This window comes from Larus michahellis, chromosome 4 (assembly GCF_964199755.1).
Source record: "Larus michahellis chromosome 4, bLarMic1.1, whole genome shotgun sequence".
Taxonomy (NCBI): Eukaryota; Metazoa; Chordata; class Aves; order Charadriiformes; family Laridae; genus Larus; species Larus michahellis.
Genome location: NC_133899.1, coordinates 67,387,076 through 67,407,120, shown reverse-complemented (window position 1 = coordinate 67,407,120; position 20,045 = coordinate 67,387,076). Strand labels below are relative to the sequence as shown.

At 42.5% G+C, this 20,045-nt stretch overlaps 1 protein-coding gene across 34 annotated transcripts in view; it reads right to left on the bottom strand.

Moving 5' to 3' along the window:
- The window catches only part of NRXN3 (neurexin 3), a 1,053,186-nt gene that overhangs the window by 754,373 nt on the left and 278,768 nt on the right, over positions 1-20,045 (bottom strand). For all 34 annotated transcript variants that reach the window (XR_012586787.1, XR_012586788.1, XR_012586790.1 and 31 more), the window contains 2 exons: positions 12,690-12,991; positions 5,354-5,515 (listed from right to left, as the gene is read on the bottom strand). Coding sequence is in view for 26 of the 34 variants with exons in the window: in XM_074585395.1 (XP_074441496.1) it covers positions 5,354-5,515; positions 12,690-12,991 (464 nt within the window). In the remaining 8 variants the exon portion in view is untranslated. The remainder of the gene's footprint in view (positions 1-5,353; positions 5,516-12,689; positions 12,992-20,045) is intronic.

Genomic DNA, 20,045 nt, shown 5'->3' with positions numbered 1-20,045 from the left:
GCTTAGACTCTGACCACATGACGTGTCTATCCTGCCAGAGCTGCCACTCCTCCTACCACCAAGCCCAGCTGAGTGGAGAAGTCCTTCCCAGCTGCAAAGGGGCAGAGGGGGTCATTAGGCACTCTGCCTCATTGCACTTCAGCACCTGCATGTAATCTCAGAGGAAGCGGGAAGGCAACGTTCCACTCAAGGAGCCCTTCTAGCTCCCATGTGAGCAGTCTGGTTGTTGTACTGCGAGGCTGATGCAGTCCAGATGAATAAGAGAGATTACAGAGGGAAGGCTGAAAGTTTCACCCCAAAGCCTGTATCAATCCCTTTCCTTTCCTAGGAAAGTCAGACGTCCCTAGGGGAAGTTTTCAACAAACGCAGAGGAGTAGGAATAGACCGTTCTGCTTTAATACCTTCAAGAGATCAGTACAGGGCTTGGCAGGATGTTCTTCACCATTCTAAACAGCAGTGCAATCCACTTGGGATGTGCTATGTCTCTGGGAACAGGCGATTCCATAGCTAGGACTTTGGTAGGAAAAAAGAGCATTGCTCTACCAGAAAACATAAACTGAAAGGAACAATATTTGCTGTTACGGTGTATCCTACCCCTTTGTCTAACTTTCTTAGCTTAGAATATTTTCCTTAAAAGCTCAAGCTCCTGCAGCACTGGTGGACGAGAGACTAAGTATCATAGAATCACAGAATTTTCATGGTTGGAAAGGACCTTTGAGATCATCAAGTCCAACCATACACACACAAAAAAACCCACCAACCTACAATCTCTGTCACTAGAGCATGCCCTGAAGTGCCACATCTAGACGTTTCTTAAATACCTCTAGGGATGGTGACTCAACCACCTCCCTGGGCAGGCTGTTCCAGTGCCTGACCGCTCTTTCAGTAAAGTAATTCCTCCTAATATCTAATCTAACCCTCCCCTGCCGCAACTTCAGACCATTTCCTCTGGTCCTGTCATTATTCACCTGGGAGAAGAGGCCAACACCCACCTCCCTACAACCTCCTTTCAGGTAGTTGTAGAGGGCAATGAGGTCTCCCCTCAGCCTCCTCTTCTCCAAGCTAAACATGTCCAGCTCCCTCCGCCTCTCCTGATATGACTTGGTCTCCAGACCCCTCACCAGCCTGGTAGCTCTCCTCTGGACATGCTCCAGCACTTCAATGTCCCTCTTGTACAGAGGGGCCCAGAACTGAACACAGTACTTGAGGTGGGGCCTCACCAGTGCTCAGTACAGAGGCACGATCGCTTCCCTACTCCTGCTGGCCACACTATTCCTGATAAACCAGAATGCTGTTGGCCCTCTTGGCCACCTGGGCACACTGCTGGCCCATGTTAAACTGGCCGTCCACCAGCACCCCCAGGTCCTTTTCTGCTGGGCAGCTTTCTAGCCACCCTTCCCCAAGCCTGTAGCGTTGCTTGGTGTTGTTGTGACCAAAATGCAGGACCCGGCACACGGCCTTATTAAACCTCATACAGTTGGCCTTGGCCCATCGATCCAGCCTGTCCAGGTCCCTCTGTAGAGCCTTCCTACCCTCAAGCAGATCAACACTCCCACCTAGTTTGGTGTCATCCGCAAACTTACTGAGGGTGCCCTCAATCCCCTCATCCAGATCATTGATAAAGATATTAAACAAAACTGGCCTCAGAACTGAGCCCTGAGGGGCACCACTGGTGACCGGCTGCCAAGAGGATTTCACCCTATTAATCACAACTCTCTGGGCACGGCCATCCAGCCAGTTTTTAACCCAGCTAAGAGTACACTTGTCTATGCCATGATTTGCCAGCTTCTCCAGGAGAATGCTGTGGGGGACGGTGTCAAAGGCCTTACCAAAGTCCAGACAGACAACGTCCACAGCCTTCCCCGCATCCAGAAGGTGGGTCACATGGTCATAGAAAGAGATCAGGTTGATTAAGCAGGACCTCCCTTTCCTAAACCCATGCTGGCCCTGATTCCTTGGCTGCCCTGTACTTGCTGTGAGAGCTCACTCAAAATGATCCTCTCTATGATCTTTCCTGGTACCGAGGTCAGGCTGACAGGCCAAATTAAGTTCCCTGTAGCCAGTTCTGGAACCAGAAACATTACAGGCATACAAGTGCTGCACTAACCCAGTTCTGCCCCTTCTAGGATCAAAACTGGCTGCCCCAGGGGGTCAGGCTGATCCCCACAGGCATTCTAACTTTCTCGAGCCAGCGCAGCTTTCCTTCATAGAATCATAGAATAGTTTACGTTGGAAGCGACCGCTTAAAGGTCATCTAGTCCAACCTCCCCTGCAATGAGCAGGGACATCTTCAACTAGATCAGGTTGCCCAGGGCCTCGTCCAACCTAACCTTGAATGTTTCCAGGGATGGGGCATCTGTCACCCCTCTGGGCAACCTGTGCCAGTGTTTCACCACCCTCGTAAAAAATTTCTTCCTTATCTCTAGTCTGAATCTACCCTCCTTTAGTTTAAAGCCATAACCTGTTGTCCTATTGCAACAGGCCCCGCTCAAATTTTGTTCCCATCTTTCCTGTAGGCTTCCCTTTAAGTACTGAAAGACCACTATAAGGTCTCTCTGGAGCCTTCTCTTCTCCAGGCTGAACCACCTCAACTCTCTCAGCCTGTCCTCATAGGAGAGGTGCTCCATACCATGCTGCACTGCATTGCACATATATACCCTGCCATTTCAGAAGTAAACATAAAGACAACACTCCAAAGAACCGTCCTCTAATTGGAGGTGGATCTCAGGTTGATCCTGCTACCTTTGCCTAGTACTACCTAGTGTTTTCATCCCTAGCAAAAAGAAAGAAGAGGAAACAGACCCCAGGAGGGATTTCACAAGGCAAACTATTTTTTGCTCAAGTCAACCAAAGCTCCCCTTAATGAAAGCACAGCCTGCTTTGATGTCTGAGAATAACTCACTATATATGCAATAAGAACCCTTCTCAGCCTATACAGGCTATCTGTTCTGGTCAGACCCTGCCCTGTGCAGGTGTCGGTGTTACAGCAGCACTTCTGGAGGTTGTCAGGATTCTGACAGTTGTCTAGGGCTGCTCCTTCTCCATTAATTGCAGTTCCTCATCACCTCCACTTGCAAAAAACAGAACTGAGGAAAAGCACAACAGTCAGCTTCCTTACACGTCCTAGAGATACCTGCAGTAACTCATCCTGCGTCCTAGCGGGTCTGAAGAAATGACAGAATGGACACACGAAGTGCTAATTAATAACACGGCTTTCCTTATGAAATATTTCATTTCTCCATTCATCCCATTTTCCAGGTGCCTGCCCTGACAACCCCGCACTATACTTACGCTTAGTGAATAGCGTATACTGGATTCATCCTCAGAAGCCAGGCAAAGTACATTTGGGGCACATTTTCACAGCAGCTGAAAGCATTACTGGACCACTACTAAGAGCAGGCTGCTATTAAGCAGACTATAGCTCAAACCCATCCAGCACCAGCCTGTCTTTAAGTCGAGACAGCTGCTCATACACATCTCCTGTCACTGCCTTGTCGAGTGAAGATTACAAAGCACATTATGATTATCTGTTGTCTTCCTTTTCCTCTCATTCTTAAGTGGTTGCTTGGGTTTTTCTTCTCTCAGAGCATTATGAGCCTGGGACGGCTATGTAAGCAGCTCTTAGCACATTGTGCAAGCTAATAGAATACAAATGATTATATAAATAATAAAGCTGCTGAAGATTTTCTTGTCGCTGCTTTCTCTGCTCCATTGGCTTGACTTAAAGCACACATAAAAATGGCCTCTGCTAAGTGTTATGTTCATAGCATCCATAAATAAAATTAAGATCCTGATTTAAAGAGACACTAAGAAGCTCTATCTCCTCTTGATTTCAATCAAACCAGGATGCTCAGTGCCTATGAAAATCAGGCCCAAGGCTCTATAGATGAAAACAGGGGGATTTGATCTCTGTATGACAGTTTCTATTCAGCAGGGCAGTTTCATTTCCTATGTAAGATGCTCACATGGCTGTTTTCCAGCATATGTGCACTCCCTTAACTAATCCAGAGGTCAGGCAGGAGAGCAGCTCCAGACTTTGACAGCCATTGCTCACATCAAAGGACTGGCACATAACATATAACCCCTGACACCACGAGTCGAGCATCAGTAGGATGGTAGCTTGTCAGGCAGTTACAGTCACACATCTAGCTCAGCATCGCTGTTTCCATGACTCCTGTATGAAAACTCAGCTCTGCCTTCCCTCTATTATTATCGTACAAAGACGATATTTATGACAACACTCCAGGCTGCAAATAAAATTAGACCCACCCAGCCACACCCTGTGAAAAACAGTATTAGTACAGGATCACAACATTAGGGAGAAAACTCTTGCAAGAACCTCTTATTCCAGGCTAGCTAGGAAGCTGACAGAAAACTTAAGCTTGTTTGTCAGTAAGCTTTCTGTCACACATTTTGAGGGTGTCAATATCTGTATTACCATTAATCACAGTGATCATCACAAATTCTATTAGAAGAGATAGGAAAGCCGACTACAGGGCATAACACACAAACAACTGAACCAAGTTCCAGATTTGGGCTGAGACTTCATCTTTTCTCTCCCTCCCCCCCACCTCCACAGAACACTACTCTGGTTCCTGCTGCTAGCCAGGCAGTCCAATCTCTATTACCCATGTGTGGATTTTCTCAAAATTGTGGATTAACACCGTGACAAGGGCAGCCAGCAAGCACAAGACAACATGGTTTGGGAAGGCAGCTATCTGTTCCTGACCAATGCAGCAGCCCTGGTGCATGGGCTTACCAACACAGTACACTTCCAAGTCCACACGCCACATTTTTGCCACTTCTCCAGTATGCCCCCTCATGCTGCATTCTCCTTACCTAACTTACACATATATTTTATGTTACCTTCGACTTTCATTTTTCCAGTTTATACAACCTCTGTATCCTCCTGGAAAACTAACTATATTCCCAGGTGGAATATAGGACCTTAAAAATACATCCTAAATACACTTCCAATTATGATTTTTTTTCACTCAAAAATGCTCAGTAATCAAAGGCTATTTGTCTTTTTTTTTAAATGGCTATTGCCTCAGTGCCTAGAAGATTGTAATGCTTCCCTCTGAATCGTCAACAGCCTATGGAAGACACCTCTCCCACTACCATGGGTATTTTTTCTGTAATCCAGGCACTATAAGTCTGATTATGACCATAAACTCATGAGTTGATGCCTTCTGTCCAGCTGAATGGCAAGTTTATCCTTACAGAGCCGCTGCAGTATCAGCGCAAAACTCAGCATCAGGGAAAGACATTGAGCGTGTAATGACAGGCAGGAAAGAGCAATGAATATGAGATACCAAAAGCACAGAAACAAGGATTAATTTGAAATAGTTACCTCTTTAAGGCAGCCCATGAAGTTGTTGCTTACTGGAGAGCCAGGTAAATCAGCAGTACTGGGGCTCCCTCCCACATAAAAGAAGTCATCTGAGCCCAGCATGGTGTAGTCCTCTTGTGTGTAGCCCGTGGTGGTAAGGATGCCATCCACAGAGATTGTCACCTGTTCAAAGGACACAACGGACAAAGAAAATCCCAGCAATGACCTTACAATCCTGAACAGAACAAAGTTACCTCCCCTATATTTTTATGTCAGTTTTATTAAGGATTTTGTTGAGATTTGATATGTATTTTTTTTAGTTCAGCCAAGCTCCATTTTCTGGTCTGCTTCACCCAAAATGGAAATGCTCCAGCATCTGCTTCTCCCCTTTCTGGTGTATCAGCACTGTCAGGCCGACCCGGCAGTCTACCCATCGAGATGCTTTCCATCTAACTCAGGCCAGAAAATGGAACCGTCCTTGAAAGATATTTCTCATATTAGCTGATTTTATGATTAATTAGTATTTATTTCAATGATTACAGTTAGTTATGGTTGTTAGTAAAAAAAAAAAAACACTAATGAAGACGAGGTTGGTATTTTTTATTTTTCATGTTTCTTTTGCTCACAGCACACTGACGATCATGCATTCAGGGAGGGAGGAGAGGGATCTCACTTTCAATATGTTATGGATGTGCATGCCATGTACCTAGAGAGACACACACCCGCCACCCACCACAAAGAAAAAAAAAAAAAAAAATTACAAACTAACTCATAACCAAAATATAAATAGGAAATCAATCAAAATAAAATAAATCAAAATAAATCAATCACACACCAACAAGTGTGAGAGAAGCAGAGATGAGAAAGAAAGAAAACACAAAGCATGCACACACTGCACTTTGACATGTCATGCCAGTATATCTGGAGCCCAGGAAGATAACAGGAACAAAAGATACAAAAGAGGGAGAGGGAGAAGGAAAACTTATTTCACACTTGCATGCAATCAAAAATAAAAATACCAAACAAACTCCATAATAATCAGAAAACGGAAAACCAAACAGAAATGTCCCCAAAACCTCTAACCCCAAACACATGGAGGGTGAAGGGGGAGACAGAAGGAGAGGGAGGGAGAGGAGCGAGTGAATTTGATGTGTTTTGCTTAGATGTTGTTAGTGGCTTAAAGGGAAGATGGAGGAAAATAGATCGAGGCCAGGAGGAGACGGGCGAGTCACCAGACGTGGACATGCCATGCAGAGTGTGTACTGAAACAAACAACCGGCTGAGCTCCTGTGGCCACGGCAGGTAGAGGTCAGAGAGAGAGATAGAGAGAAAGTGAGAGAGAAAGACAAGAGGGAGGAGGAGAAGGAGAGAAAGAGGAGGGAGGGAAGCGGGGGAAAATCAGGAGAAAGAGGACAACTCCGGCCAGTTTGCCTGTAATAGCCGTTGCCACAACAAAAGGATGAGAGAAAAAGAGAGCCTTCACCACCATGGACTAGAGGCCCTGCAATGGTTCTGATCTAGAAACCTTCAGAGTAAAAACCAAAAACTAAAAGCGGGGGGGGGGAAAAAGGCAAAATGAATACCAAAGAAAAGAGAGAAAGATAAACTCAAAAGCAAGGGACAAAAAACCAACAATTTATCACCAGAATGGAAAAGAAGAACTAAAGAGGGAGGTGAAGAAACTAATGAAAGAAATGTCCAAACCCCATTTCCGGAAGAGTTGTGTTAGTTGCTTTTGTTGCTCGTTTTTCCATTAAAAAAGAAGAAAAGAAGGGAAAAAAAAAAAAGAGAGGAAAAAAGTGTTTTCAGTGAAATTAAAAAAAATTAAAGGAAGAAGTAAGTATAAAGGAGGGGGGAAAAAGAGGGGGTAGGGGGAGGAAAAGGCAGGTAACACACGGCAAACCCAAAAAAAGAGACAATAAGAATGATATCTACCAGACAATGTAGTTTGTTTACCATAGCGTGTCCAATGCCTGAGTGCTTTGCGGAAAAGGGGGAAGAAAGGAAATTAAAAAATCGTGAACAGAACGATTGTTAATTAAAATAACTAAAAGCAAAGATGAGTCGTTAGGGTGTTAGTACATTAGTTGGTTAGTAAAAATGACACATTGCATGAATGGTCTAGTGTTAGTCTTTCAAAAAAAGGCATGGGGCACCTGAGACACACAAAGTGAGAAAGAGGACAATATGACCAGGACTCTATGGGGAACCATGCCATCTAGACTGTAAAGAAGAAGGGTGCTGCCTAGTCTTCCCACCCTGCTATTAGTCATTAACTTCAACCCTCATATACATTATCCAGGACTGAAGCAAAGTTAAAACAGTGCAATACTTACTCTTGAAATGCCCATCAAGGTGATTCCCTCAAACAAGAAGCTTACCCTCAGAGATGTACACGCACAGCACACAGTTCGCCCCTTCAGCGCAAACCCAACCATGACTCCCTCCTTCTACCCACCACCACCCACCTATATTCCTGCTCCTCTTCCAAGCCTCACTACCCTCAAGTGTTGCAGAGTATTACAAGCAGGCCAATATTTCCTTTGGCTGGAGGATACAGATGAAGATGAGTCCAAGACTCTGAGTCTTCCTTCCAAGTTTCCCAATCTGCAGGTTTCTTTACAGCAGGTGAGTTTGTGACTTTCAGGAGAAGCACACAAAAATGCCTGTGCTTGGCTGTTCGCCTGTAGCTCACTTCTGTCATCCAAGAGCACAGGAGTTGAACCTCTACTACTGTAGGAAGAAATCTGTCGAGGAATTGTGTAGGAAGAATTGTGTTGCTTGTATCAAGGTTGAAGACAGAAGATTGACAAGATTTAGTGTCTCTCCTACTATACTGCATGTATATTATGAAGGAGCGAGGAGAATTCACCAGTCGGTTCACTCAGATGGGCTTAGCAGAACTTCGCAGATGTTAATCTCTCCCATGGCATGCAGATGCCAACTGTTCAAACCTACACATTGTTTCTTGTTTGATTTTTAGCAGCTAGGCAACTCAAGATCTTTAATGCAGGGTTTGCATGGTGACTAGCTTCAGTGTTAATAGGAAAGTGCAGGCCGTGGAGGCTCCAAGTCCTTGTTCCAGCATGACTGAAGTTGGTAAGAACTATCCTAAATTATGGAAGCAAGATCTATGCTGCCTCACGCGAAAACTATCTGCTTGCAACTTTCAGAGTTGTGCATTGATTAAGGAAATAAGTTTGTGAAAACTCTGTGGCATTGAACATAATGTCCCAAGTATATTTTATTTATCTATGGGAATGAAATAGTAATATTCTGTACTTGTGCACAATGAGCGCAAACTCCTGAATTCTTCATCAAGGAAGTTTCACTCTCAGTGATATGTTCTGTTAGTAAATACATTTTTAAAAACAAGGGAGTTGGAGCACGGGATAGGACGAAGAGCTACAAATACTAAAAACGAGATGGAGCGTCAGCAGCAGACCTGAAGACAGACACAGGAAGTCTGACCTTCAGTCTCCTCTGCTTCTCCACCTCCTCCCACCATGCCACACTGCCCCAGACATGCTCTGAAAACCCTGGTAAAATACAGCCATGATCCTATTTCTAGTAAAGGTTTCTCACAAGGCAGAAAGAGGGCTTAGTTTTAACTGAAATAATAAGATAAACAAACGAGGAGATTTGCTTTGACATTAACAATCACTACTCAAGGGAATCTGTGGGTTCACTTGGTTTGTCTCTAAGGAGATTAACTCCTGCGATAGTCATTTGATCTTTAAAAAAAAAAAAAAAAAAGCTGCACCACTTAGTACTTTCCTAGCTTAGCTACAAAACATTTAACAATTCCAAAAAGTACTGGGCAAAAGTCCAGCTATTTAAAGTTCTGCTCTAATTCCAGGAACAACTAAAAAATTATGCAAATCATCCTCCCCCTTCTCCCAAACCCAAAAAGAGCAGAGGAAAAGACTAGATGGCAACCTGAAGCTGCTGGGAGCCCATTTACCTGGAATTGTTCTAGCTTTGGATCATATTCTTGGAATTTCTAAATAATATTTTTAAGTTCATTTTAAAGAGCAACATATTTATGTTCAGTGAAATGTTTTCAAGTAGTTACAAGGAGGCTTCTGATTTTCTTAATAAACTTCAATATTCAGGGGCAATGGTTTTTTGTTGTGTTTTCTGGTTTGGGGGTGGGTTTTTTTGAGGAAACGTAAGCACAGCTGCAAACAAGACTTCCAAGTGACCTATATTATGCTGCAACTTTACAGGTGAATTTATGTCAGGAAAGATGCAGAGTAGATAATATCTTACATACAAAATTATTTAGAATATACAAAATTATACTGGATGCAATAAAGGACAACATGTATAATTTTATAAATGATAAATAATCTTTGTCTTTTATTATGTCTTCCATATGAAGATATCAAAGGACTTCACAGGTTCATAGCTGTCTGAAAAATGGTTAAGTATTTTACAGATAGAGAAACTCTCTCTCATCTACACACACACAAAACCAGGAGACATAAGCTGCTGGAAGCTGCTGTCAGAATGGAGAAAAACTAAACTCCCTCATCCTGTGCTCTATTTAGAATGGTGTCTTTATCTTCTTTTTTTTTTTCTTTTTTTTTTTTTTTCTCTCTGTGTGTGTTAAATGAAGCATTTACAAGGTCAAGGTATATAGAGACCATTCTTGGTTGTATTCTGAAAAATGTCTGTAGCAGGTATTAAATAGTTATCAGCCATTCAAGTTTTCAATCTTTTCCAAACTATTTATCCTGAAGATTGAAGGGTTGTAAGATTTCTTCATCCCTAGTACTACCAATTAAAACTAAGAATGCATGGGACCTAGCAGGAAGCCTGTGTCATTCAAGGTTTCTCTTTATTGAAAACTCTGGTTAAACTTAACAATAATTTTTGGATAACAACTTTCAGGACTAGCAGGATTGCTTCTCCTCAAGGCCTCATCAATTCCAATTTCTGGGCAGTTTTAGGTTCTGGGTCAGTGTCTTAGTTTTGAGACGGAACTTGATCAGAAGTTAAAATGGAAGTATCCAGGGAAAAAAGATGACTCAAAAAAAATTCCAGCCTTATTGCCATTTGTTGGTTGAACCGTATTCTGTCGTGCCTACCTATAGAATTGGACCCCAAATCACCACTGCTACTTATTTTTAATTTGATTTTAAGACCAGCCGTCTCATTAAAACATCTTCTCTCTTGCCCAGTCAGGTTGAACTCTTTAAGAATTCAGGATCACATGAAAACATGCGTAGTGAATAGAGCGGGAGGATTAAAAAATTGCGGTGCTGCTTAACTGGCAAGGGACTCACCTGCTTTCTAATAATCACCAAAGAAATGTCCTGGTCTAATCAAGGACAAAGAGGCGTAAACACATTTCCATTTAACCGTGGACCCAGAAAATAAATTAAAAAATCACTAGCTTAAAGATTAGGAAAAGAAAGTGAGAGCTTCCCATACATAGTTTTGTCTGCGACCCTTCCTATCTTTCTGTTTCTTCAACATCCAAACCAATCCTGGCATGAAGCAAGGATGCATTTTGCTTCAAGGCACATTTTCCCATTGAAAACCGATTTCCGACAAAAATAATGAGTATGATTAACTAAACTGACCAGTAAGCTATACTGAGATATTCAGAGACTAGCCGTTCTGAGACCTGAAAATAAAAAACCACATCAAATAAAGCCTTATGTTCTGACCCTTTCAGACTGACAAACCTCAGCCAGTTAGTGTATCTCCCTCTACTGGACTGATGGGAACGTTTGAACAAAATAGGATCATTAAGACCCATCCACTGCCTAAGAAATGAAATTTGCATCTGCATATCAACTACTGGATATGGAAATGGACTCATGTTGCCATAAGCAAGACCCTGTAGTCTCATGAAAGTCTGATGACAGATTTGTCATCTGTGTCATCAAAGACCCAGACATCCTGAGGATGTAGAAATACAGGGATTCATATAGGAAAGACAAATACGTATCTTCAGCTCCAAACCCAAATATTTAAAAGAAAGATGTGAAATCCCCATAACAGCTAAATTATCTACTGACATCTACTAGCAGAGACTGTTTCTGATCCCTGGCACTGATTATCCTATAATCACAGATACATTTTATGTTAGCTACCGTAAAAACGTTACCACAAAAGCTGTTTTCTCAGCCAATGATGTTATATAAACCTAAATAAAACTACCAAGAGCTGTGTTAATATTCACATTAATGAGGAAATAAACAAATATTGTTTTCACAAATTGATTTTAAACTCTTAGTTTAGAAGCTATTTCTGCTGCCTCTACCAATCAGCAAGACACCAAAGAGCTCCTATTCACAGTATAAACCTCATTCATCATGCAGTGGATGGGCCTTAGTGACTTGATATATTCACCAGCTTTCAGAGCAAGGTTATTTAATTTTATCTCATCTATTTATGTCTGAAATTATATTTCATGAGGAAGGCTTCAAGATTTTAAGACTAGCCTACTACCCAATATGTCACCTGATAGAGTTGTCTACTTAGAAAAGCAGCATGCAGGTGTGCAAAGTTACAGTGGTAAAAACAGAAAAACTTTTCCAAAGTGGAACTGTAGGGTGCTGGATTGGATCTGGGTTTGCTTGGCTTTTTTGATCCTTCCACTTTTCCAGTCCTCACAGCCAACAGAAAACTCATAGGCAGAGACACAAGAAATAAAGTAGAGTCTCATTATAGAAAGAAAGGGGAAAAATCAAAAAGAAGAAGAACAGAGAATCAAGAAGACTCAGAAAGACTCCGGCCAATTAATTCCCAAGCTATAAAGTTAAAATGATTACACACGTACCCACCAGCCTGCACACCTGCACTCACATGCACACACAAAAGAAAAGAAAAAGGAAAGGAAAAACAAAAGACTTCCAGAATTAGAATTATGACATCATGGCAATGGTTAAACCAATTAACAAAACTGAAAGAAAAAGAAGAGAGGTGGAGAGCATTGGCTGTTGGAAAAAGACTCTGTTCCCACAGTAATTAAATGCAACAAGAATATTACTGATAAGATTGAATCATAATTAAAGAAATAATAAAATAAAAAAGGGAGAACAGAAAAAGAGAAAAGGAAAAGGGAGATGAAAGTAAAACCATGTCACAAGTTTTTATTATTAAAATCAAACTGGAAAAAACCAGAAAATTAATAAAGTGGAAATGAAGATATCACAACAGGGATAAATTCCCACAAACTAATGTTTTTTCATTGTCCTTTAGATACCAAGATCCAGAAAAGGTGGAGAAACTCTAGCGATTCCACCGAGCATCCCCATTTCTCCATTACTCTCTCCCATCTGCTGGTCCCAATAAAACAGAACAAAATTTTTCCCCAGCATTTTCTCCCCTTCACCATTACCTGCCGCAGGTTGCGTGTCACCTTAACGTCGTGCCACGCGTTGTCATTGAACTTGCCATTGACCGGCTCCACAATGGCCTCGAAGGCCCCAGACCCCAGGTTAATGACCAATGAGACCGCACCATCTTTCAGGGCCAGGTTGACATAATCAGCTGACTTGCCAGTGTGCAGAATGAGCCCGTTGCGTTGCCACGTCTTGAAAGAGAGAGTGATCTCATCACTGCTGCTTTGGATGGGGTTTTGCGACAGGTCATAGCAAAGGTATTCGGAACCACGGAAAGTGGCCATGTTCTCATCTCGCGCTGGAAAAAAAGGGAAACAAAAGAACTATTCAGCAGTCAGGCAAGAAGAGATTTATGGTTGTCATGAAATTTCTAAGCGATCCCACGGCACTGTTAACACTCTATACAGCTATATCTCATGGCATGCTAATGACTGTACAGCTCCTCTTATAACATGGCTATCAAGAGAATTAACAGCAGGGTCCTCGGTACCAAAAAATTTCAGCCCTGTGTTTTCAGTTTCACTGCGGCACTGTCACCATAGGGACCATTCAAAAGTGTGCAGTGGAGTCTAGGAGAAGTACATTTAAAGACACTGCTATAAGACATTTCACATACTTTTTGTGAGAAGAATAGAAAATGCTACTATTCACAACACGACCATCACGTACGTGTTGTTCTAAAAGAAACCAACGTTTCCTGAAGATTAGTATTTAGGTTCATCGCTAATGTCGTCTGAACTTATCTCAACCCATCTGCCAGGCAATCTAAGACAGGCATCAGAATTATAATCCTGACAGAGCTGTCTCTTTCTTTCAACTGAACAAGAGACTGAGCAGATAAGAGAGCCACATGAAGTATCCTTTAGTTTCCTTTTCTGAGAGCATGAGGGGAGTCCCCATAAAACATTTTGTCCAGAGCCATAAGTAATGATGTAAACACATCTCAATTTTGCCTATTTGATAGACTTATCCAGAAAATCTGTACTAGAAAAGCATATCTTTTTCATACAGCAAAAATGAACATGGGGGAATAATTCCTAGTATGTGACGTAAGGTATTTCCTCATTAAGAAAAAAAATCTCTTATGTACAGAGTTAGGAAAACTACTGAACTGATTTCTCAGCAACAGAAGGCGGCATTTGAATACCACAGAAATCCTTCACGTGAGCTGAAAGTCTGTTTCCCGGTACCTGGGCTTGCACAGTCACTCAGAGACTGCTCTGCTGCCCTATTGCACTCACGTGAATCAAGCCAGCTGGGCACCTGGTTTTGCCCAGTGGAAGAAATACAGGACAGTAATGGTAAAGCTTGCCGGGGGGCTGTCTGTGGCCCATTCCTACCAGTGCCATCTGGGGTTAAACGGGTAGTTACAATGGAGTCTACACAGATCCCCCCACTCCGTATTACAGCACCTTTCTGATCCCAGCTGCGAAAGCAAGCCTGAGCATGAATAACTAGATGGTACAAGCAGTCAAGCTATCATTGCTTACAATCCACTGCATAAGACAAGTGCTGGTGCTATTGCCATTGACATTAATAGCATTTTTCTGCTTCGTTTTGTCTCATTTAGTAATTCTAATACAGATTAGCCAGAATTTATTAGTATAAGACTGAGAGGAAAATACTTGTCATAGCCGTTCTTGAAAAATAACTATATGGTAAAATCTGTGCCCTCACAGCGTGAAAAAGTGGTGACAAAAGAGCACAGTGTTGCAACATGAACATATATCATCCTCAAGTGATAGGTCTGCTTTAAGCAGAGACTTTTGCAGCCTTGATCAAGGGTATCACAGAATGAACTCATTAAAAAATCTGGGCACTTTGAAGGCAGCAGTAATGTGGGTTTGTACTTATGTATGCGAACCACGTGTCTGTACACCCCTGTGAGCAAACACCAAGAGAAGGTACTCCATGCAACAGTACAAGTTGGGAGCTAACTAGCTCAAAAGCAGCTTTATGGAAGAAGATCTGAGGGTCCCAGCGGACAAGTTGAGCACAAGTCAGCGGTGCCTGCCCTTTCAACAAAGGCCAGCCACCTCCTGGGCTGTATTAGCAAGAATGGAGCCAGCAGGCTGAGGGAAGTGATTCTTCCCCTAAGGGACACTTGGTGAGATCACATCAAGAGTACTCCGTCCAGTATTGAGCTCCCCGATAAAATAATGGCTTCAGCATTCTGGAGTGAGTCCAGCAAAGAGCTACCACAACACTCAGGGTGCTGGAGTAGGGGATATGTACGGAGAGGCTTAGAGCTGGGTGTTCTGCCTCAAGGAGAGACAACTGAAGGGAAATCTTACTGCTCTCTGCAATGACAACGAGAGAGCATAGAGGGCCAAGTTCTTCTCGAGGTCCGCAGGAGAAGGACGACAGGGAACAGACGCAGCTGGAATACAAGAAATTCTTATTCTATACAAAAAAAGATGTTTCATCTTGAGGATGATCAAATGCTAGGAAAGGCCCAGAGAGAAACCTGTGAAATCTCTATCCTTTGAAATAATAAAAACTTTATTATGCACAGTCCTGAGCTGCCTGCTCTAACTGGACCTGCTCTGAGCTAGCGGTTAGACTATGCGGCCGCTGGAGGTCCCATCCAAATTATGTGGTTCTGTGATTCTATTCTGAATACATTTAACCACCACCAAGGAGTGCATATGCTTGTGTCAGTGTTCAACCAGCCTAAGCACAGAGGGCTGATATTGATTGCAGTTCTAGAAGTCAGAGCCACACGCTTAACAACCCTCTCCTCGATGATAATTCCCCTGCCTAGTCACTCCTGATCCATCGGAAAGGAACATGTTACAATCAAGTCGGACACATGCTCTATGTACCTGCAGGTAATTCCCATCAAATAGCCAGTGTCTGAGGGCAGGAGTCAAACACGATCATTATGACTGAGTCTTTTTCCCACAGCCGTAGATGTGCGAAGCACTGAATACACATTTGACGTCTTTGGGAAGGGGGGCACGGGGGGTTGATTGTTCACTCAATACAAGACATATTAATAGGGCTCATTTACACTTTCTCAACCACTTAGATGAAATCTCACTGGTCTACTCAGTACAAAGGAGAAGGCAAAGAGTAGATTAGAAATCTAAATGGTAATTTAGGGCAACCACTGCAGACTCATCAAACTGGAGCAGAGAAAATTCAGAGAGATATTACTCTTACTTGTACCACTGGTTTTATTACAAGGTGCTATCAACCCACCCCTGCGTGCAACTACGTCATCTCCCTTTTTCTTCCAGTCACCTGCTGCTGACCCTTGTCACATATGGGATTCTGGACCTGATCCATCTTTGTATCCTTCCTGTTCTTGGGAGACTGCTACCTCTGTCTGTTTCATACGTTGTTAGGGTTTGGTTTTTTTATTTCCTCCTGTGACTGCTCTGGATGGACATTCAAGTTTGCAGATCACCCACACACTAAAAATCTCTCTGGGGATCACTGGCCAATCCAAATTCATGCTTGTCCACCCCATATTTCATAAGCACAACTCCCAAGGTCAACATACTCTCTAGAATTGTATTCTCCAGACCACTAATCCCTAAATAGTTTACCAGTGGCCATGGGGATGACAGGTTTGCCAATCTCATGAAAGGCTTTAGTGCACAGATTAGGCTCTGATCGCCAAAGAGCTTGACTGTGTGTTCCTCGGAGCTACAACACAGTAGCCCATGTCAGGCCACATGAAAAGGTTTTTACCAAGCACAGCCTTTCCATGCTGTCCTGCCTGTTCGGACACTCTGTCATCTGTGATGGCTATGACCACAAGGCACACGAGAATTACCAGAAAGCATGGAGAGGAAAAAAGGGATACAGGTTCTTTCCACAACGTATGAAGAGAAAAAGCCCTGAGTAGGCTGCAGGTCTCATATGCTTTCAGGCACAGTCTAGTGACAGCTGGAAGACCAGATAATGGTGAAGCGCTTGTTATTTCTTAGCTCGTGACCCTTGTGCTGTACATTTCTGAAGGCTCCACAAATGGCACTGTGGTATTTATGGCTTCTATAGTCTTTAAACAGTGGTAGTGTGCCAAGGAGCCTCTGTATCGCAACACAGCTAACCCAGAAAAGATAAACTTAAGGCCCAACTCAAAGTCAACAGGAATCGCTGGTTTATGTTACATGGAGCAATAGATCAAACCCTGGTTTTAGTGGGATGTGAAACCCTGTACGCAGTAAGTGATATTAACTTGAATTGATGATCTAGCTGTTCAAGTGTGAAAATGCAACTGCATAAAATAACATTTACCCAAAACAGCATTTAGAAGATATTTGCAAACTCTTGATTTATACATGATTTGCAAGATTTAATTTTTAACTCATTTAATACTTGACAGATTTACAAAAATCAGCATCTGAAAGCAGGTTAGCACATGTAAGCAATTAAGTCTCATTAATATTAATCTAAACCCATTATTTATTTTCTAACACACTCAACATAAGTAAATTCTCTGCAAGAGCTAGGATTTGCAGAGATCCAAGATCTGTACAAAACTCCACATTCAGACTTAAACTCTTGACATATTCAAAGCCTCATAGAAATCATGAGTAGAAGCAAAACAGAGGATCCTCAAACTGATCATCGCAGACCTTTTCCTGGAATGAAGGGAGTCACCCATCACTTTAATAAGTGGGAAAAAGTTATCCTTTTCTGACTAATTGCTAACAGGCACAGCTAGCACATTAAGCAGTTACCATCACCACCCCACTGCAAAGCCAATTTTGCAAGTCTCAGATCGATACCTGTTCAAAACCCCAAATCAGCTGTCAATACATACTGCAAGCGAAGAGCAAGAACCGAAACAAAAGCAGGGCCAAAAACTACCTAAGCAAAGCTCCTGGCTCTTCTCATCACTGCAGAAACCCCAGAGCTCGCTGAGTCTCAGGTTCCCAGGAGAGGTAAAGACTGGGGATCTTTCCACAGTGTGTATGGCTATACTGCCTTCTCAGGAGAGCCAGATGGTAATTTTAACTTCAGTTTTTATGTGCAAAGCTGTTGCTATGTGTTCCTGTCAAAGCTCTTTCTACAAAGGAGGACTCAAATATTCAGAATTCACAGCATCACTAGGAAGTAGAGAAACCTTGCAAGTAGAGAAATTTTGATTTATGTATGAGAAGAACAATGCACAGACATTTTAATGGACTTACTCATGGCCACCAAGAAAATCAGTAGTAGAGAAGGCATTTCAGTTCAGGAGCTCCTAGCTCCCCATCCTGGGCTCATTCCACAGGTCCCCATACATTTGTGGAGGGAAACCAACTTCCTATTTTTCTCCAGTCCTGCCAGGAAGTCACCACAGTGAAGACTGTGGTGCAGAGGAGCCTCCAAAGTTTTGGATAACGCCTGAAAATAAATACTTCATGACTGTGAAGCTAAAACCAGCAAATCCTAGAAGGGGATTCTGCCCAAAGGCATAAGGTTTAATACTCAAAAAAAGCAGCATCTCATGTAGTAGGATTTCTGGCCTCAGACACATTTAGGAAATATTTAGAAAAATACAAAATGGACAGTGACTTTCCTGAAGTCTCCTGAAAGAAACTTCAAGTAGTTCTCTTAAAAATGAAAGTCAGCTGCTCACCCTCTCACCTTCTGTCAAAATCCACTGCATTACATGTGTACTCTGAGGCAATCCCTATCTCACTGGGGTTTGGTTTACAGCCAACATTGGAGCATGTCTTCTGTCAGTGAGAAAAGCAAACTCCCTGCACTGCTTCAGAATTAATAACCACTCCAGTGTTCGGTGGGATTTACCTTATCCGAGTGGTTTGCTGCGCTTTGCACAGAAGAGCTGGTGCTGTCTGATAATCTAGGAACGGTCTAACACTGTCAGGCGTCAGGCTTCTCTGCCAAAGCAGCGTGCATTAATGATGGAGGCAGTAGAACAGCCAGGTACTCCCTTGACCTTTTGTCAAACAGAGGTCAACACGGAAAACTGTATTTATAGAAGCCTTTTCTACCTACTGTTTAACAGCTCTCTGTAACTTCAGAAAATCCTACAGGTACGGAACTTGTCTTAAGAAAAAAAACTGCTTCCAAAGTTGGCCTCTGACCTTAGAACTATTATTAAATTGGAGGACAATCATCCACCATGGCAGGAGGAAAAAAACAACAAAAAACCCCCCACCCAACCTCACCACGAATCCAGAACACAGAAGGAAAACTATCAATGTACTCAAAAGGTATTGTGGATAGATAATTAAAGTTAGTGCAATACGGATATAGCACAGTGTTATAGAGCTATGCAGAAGGCCTAAGTGCAAGGAGGTAAAAAAAAGGCAGAAGTTCCCACTGTTGGCATTAGTCCTGCTGTTGAATGATGGGCCTTCTTCACCTGAGGACATGCTACTGGAATCAGAGAGAATTAACAGCAGAGCCATGGTACTCAGCAGCCATGAACTTACTGCACTTGGGCATCAGCTATGCTTTCAGCAGCATGACAAGGAAACTATCTAATTTATTTCTGATGGGATGACTGGCTAATGTCACGATCCTAGCCAAGCACAATTGAACTTGGTGTTTTGGGAAAGAAATTTTGTGGCAGTCTTCCTGTTCTGCTGAAATTAATAGGTATTCTTACTTTGTCACTGTATAGCTGTGTATGGACATAACTAAATGTCTTCAGGCCAGTGTGTATATCTTTGCCTCCTTTCTGTACTGAGGCTTAAACCATAAACAATATTCCTAAAGTTTTTAAATTCTAACTGAGCTGTAGGAAATCTTTTGACCCAACTCGTAATGAATTCTAGAAAGAATAAATTCTACATATGAACTACGTGAACTAAGGGGAAAACTGATTTAGAAGCTCTTCTGGATGATGAGCTGTGAGAGATCAAGGCATCACTTCCCAAAGGATGGGGAAGAACCCCAGTATGGGCCAAGCCCCATGAACTCTACTAAGAGGTAATTCAGCTCTAGACAGAAGGGTTGTCCTGGGGGTCACCTATAATAAAACAAAATGAACCTCAATAACATTACAGAACAATGAACGATTTATGTTCCAACTCACTTTCACGTGTATCTAGTGTTCCCTCAGAGGCTAGGGGAGGAGAAACTGTACATCAAATGCCACAGAAAGTAAATCAGACGACACCTCTGAAGGACAAAAAAGGTGAATTATCTCCCTCACCCTCCAAAAGAGTTGTCCAGTGACTGAATGCTAAAACTCTAATGAAAAGCCTCAGAAGCAGTCAAAGCAGCTCAACCCAGATTCACACTGTTAAAACAAAGCTGGATAGTTTAATAACAATCAGGCTGTTATTTTAAAGAGATGGTGACAGGCTCCAGTAATAGCTAAACAGCAGATTACTGCATCCTCCATTAAGTTGTCCAAACCCTTTTGTTGCATTCCTCCT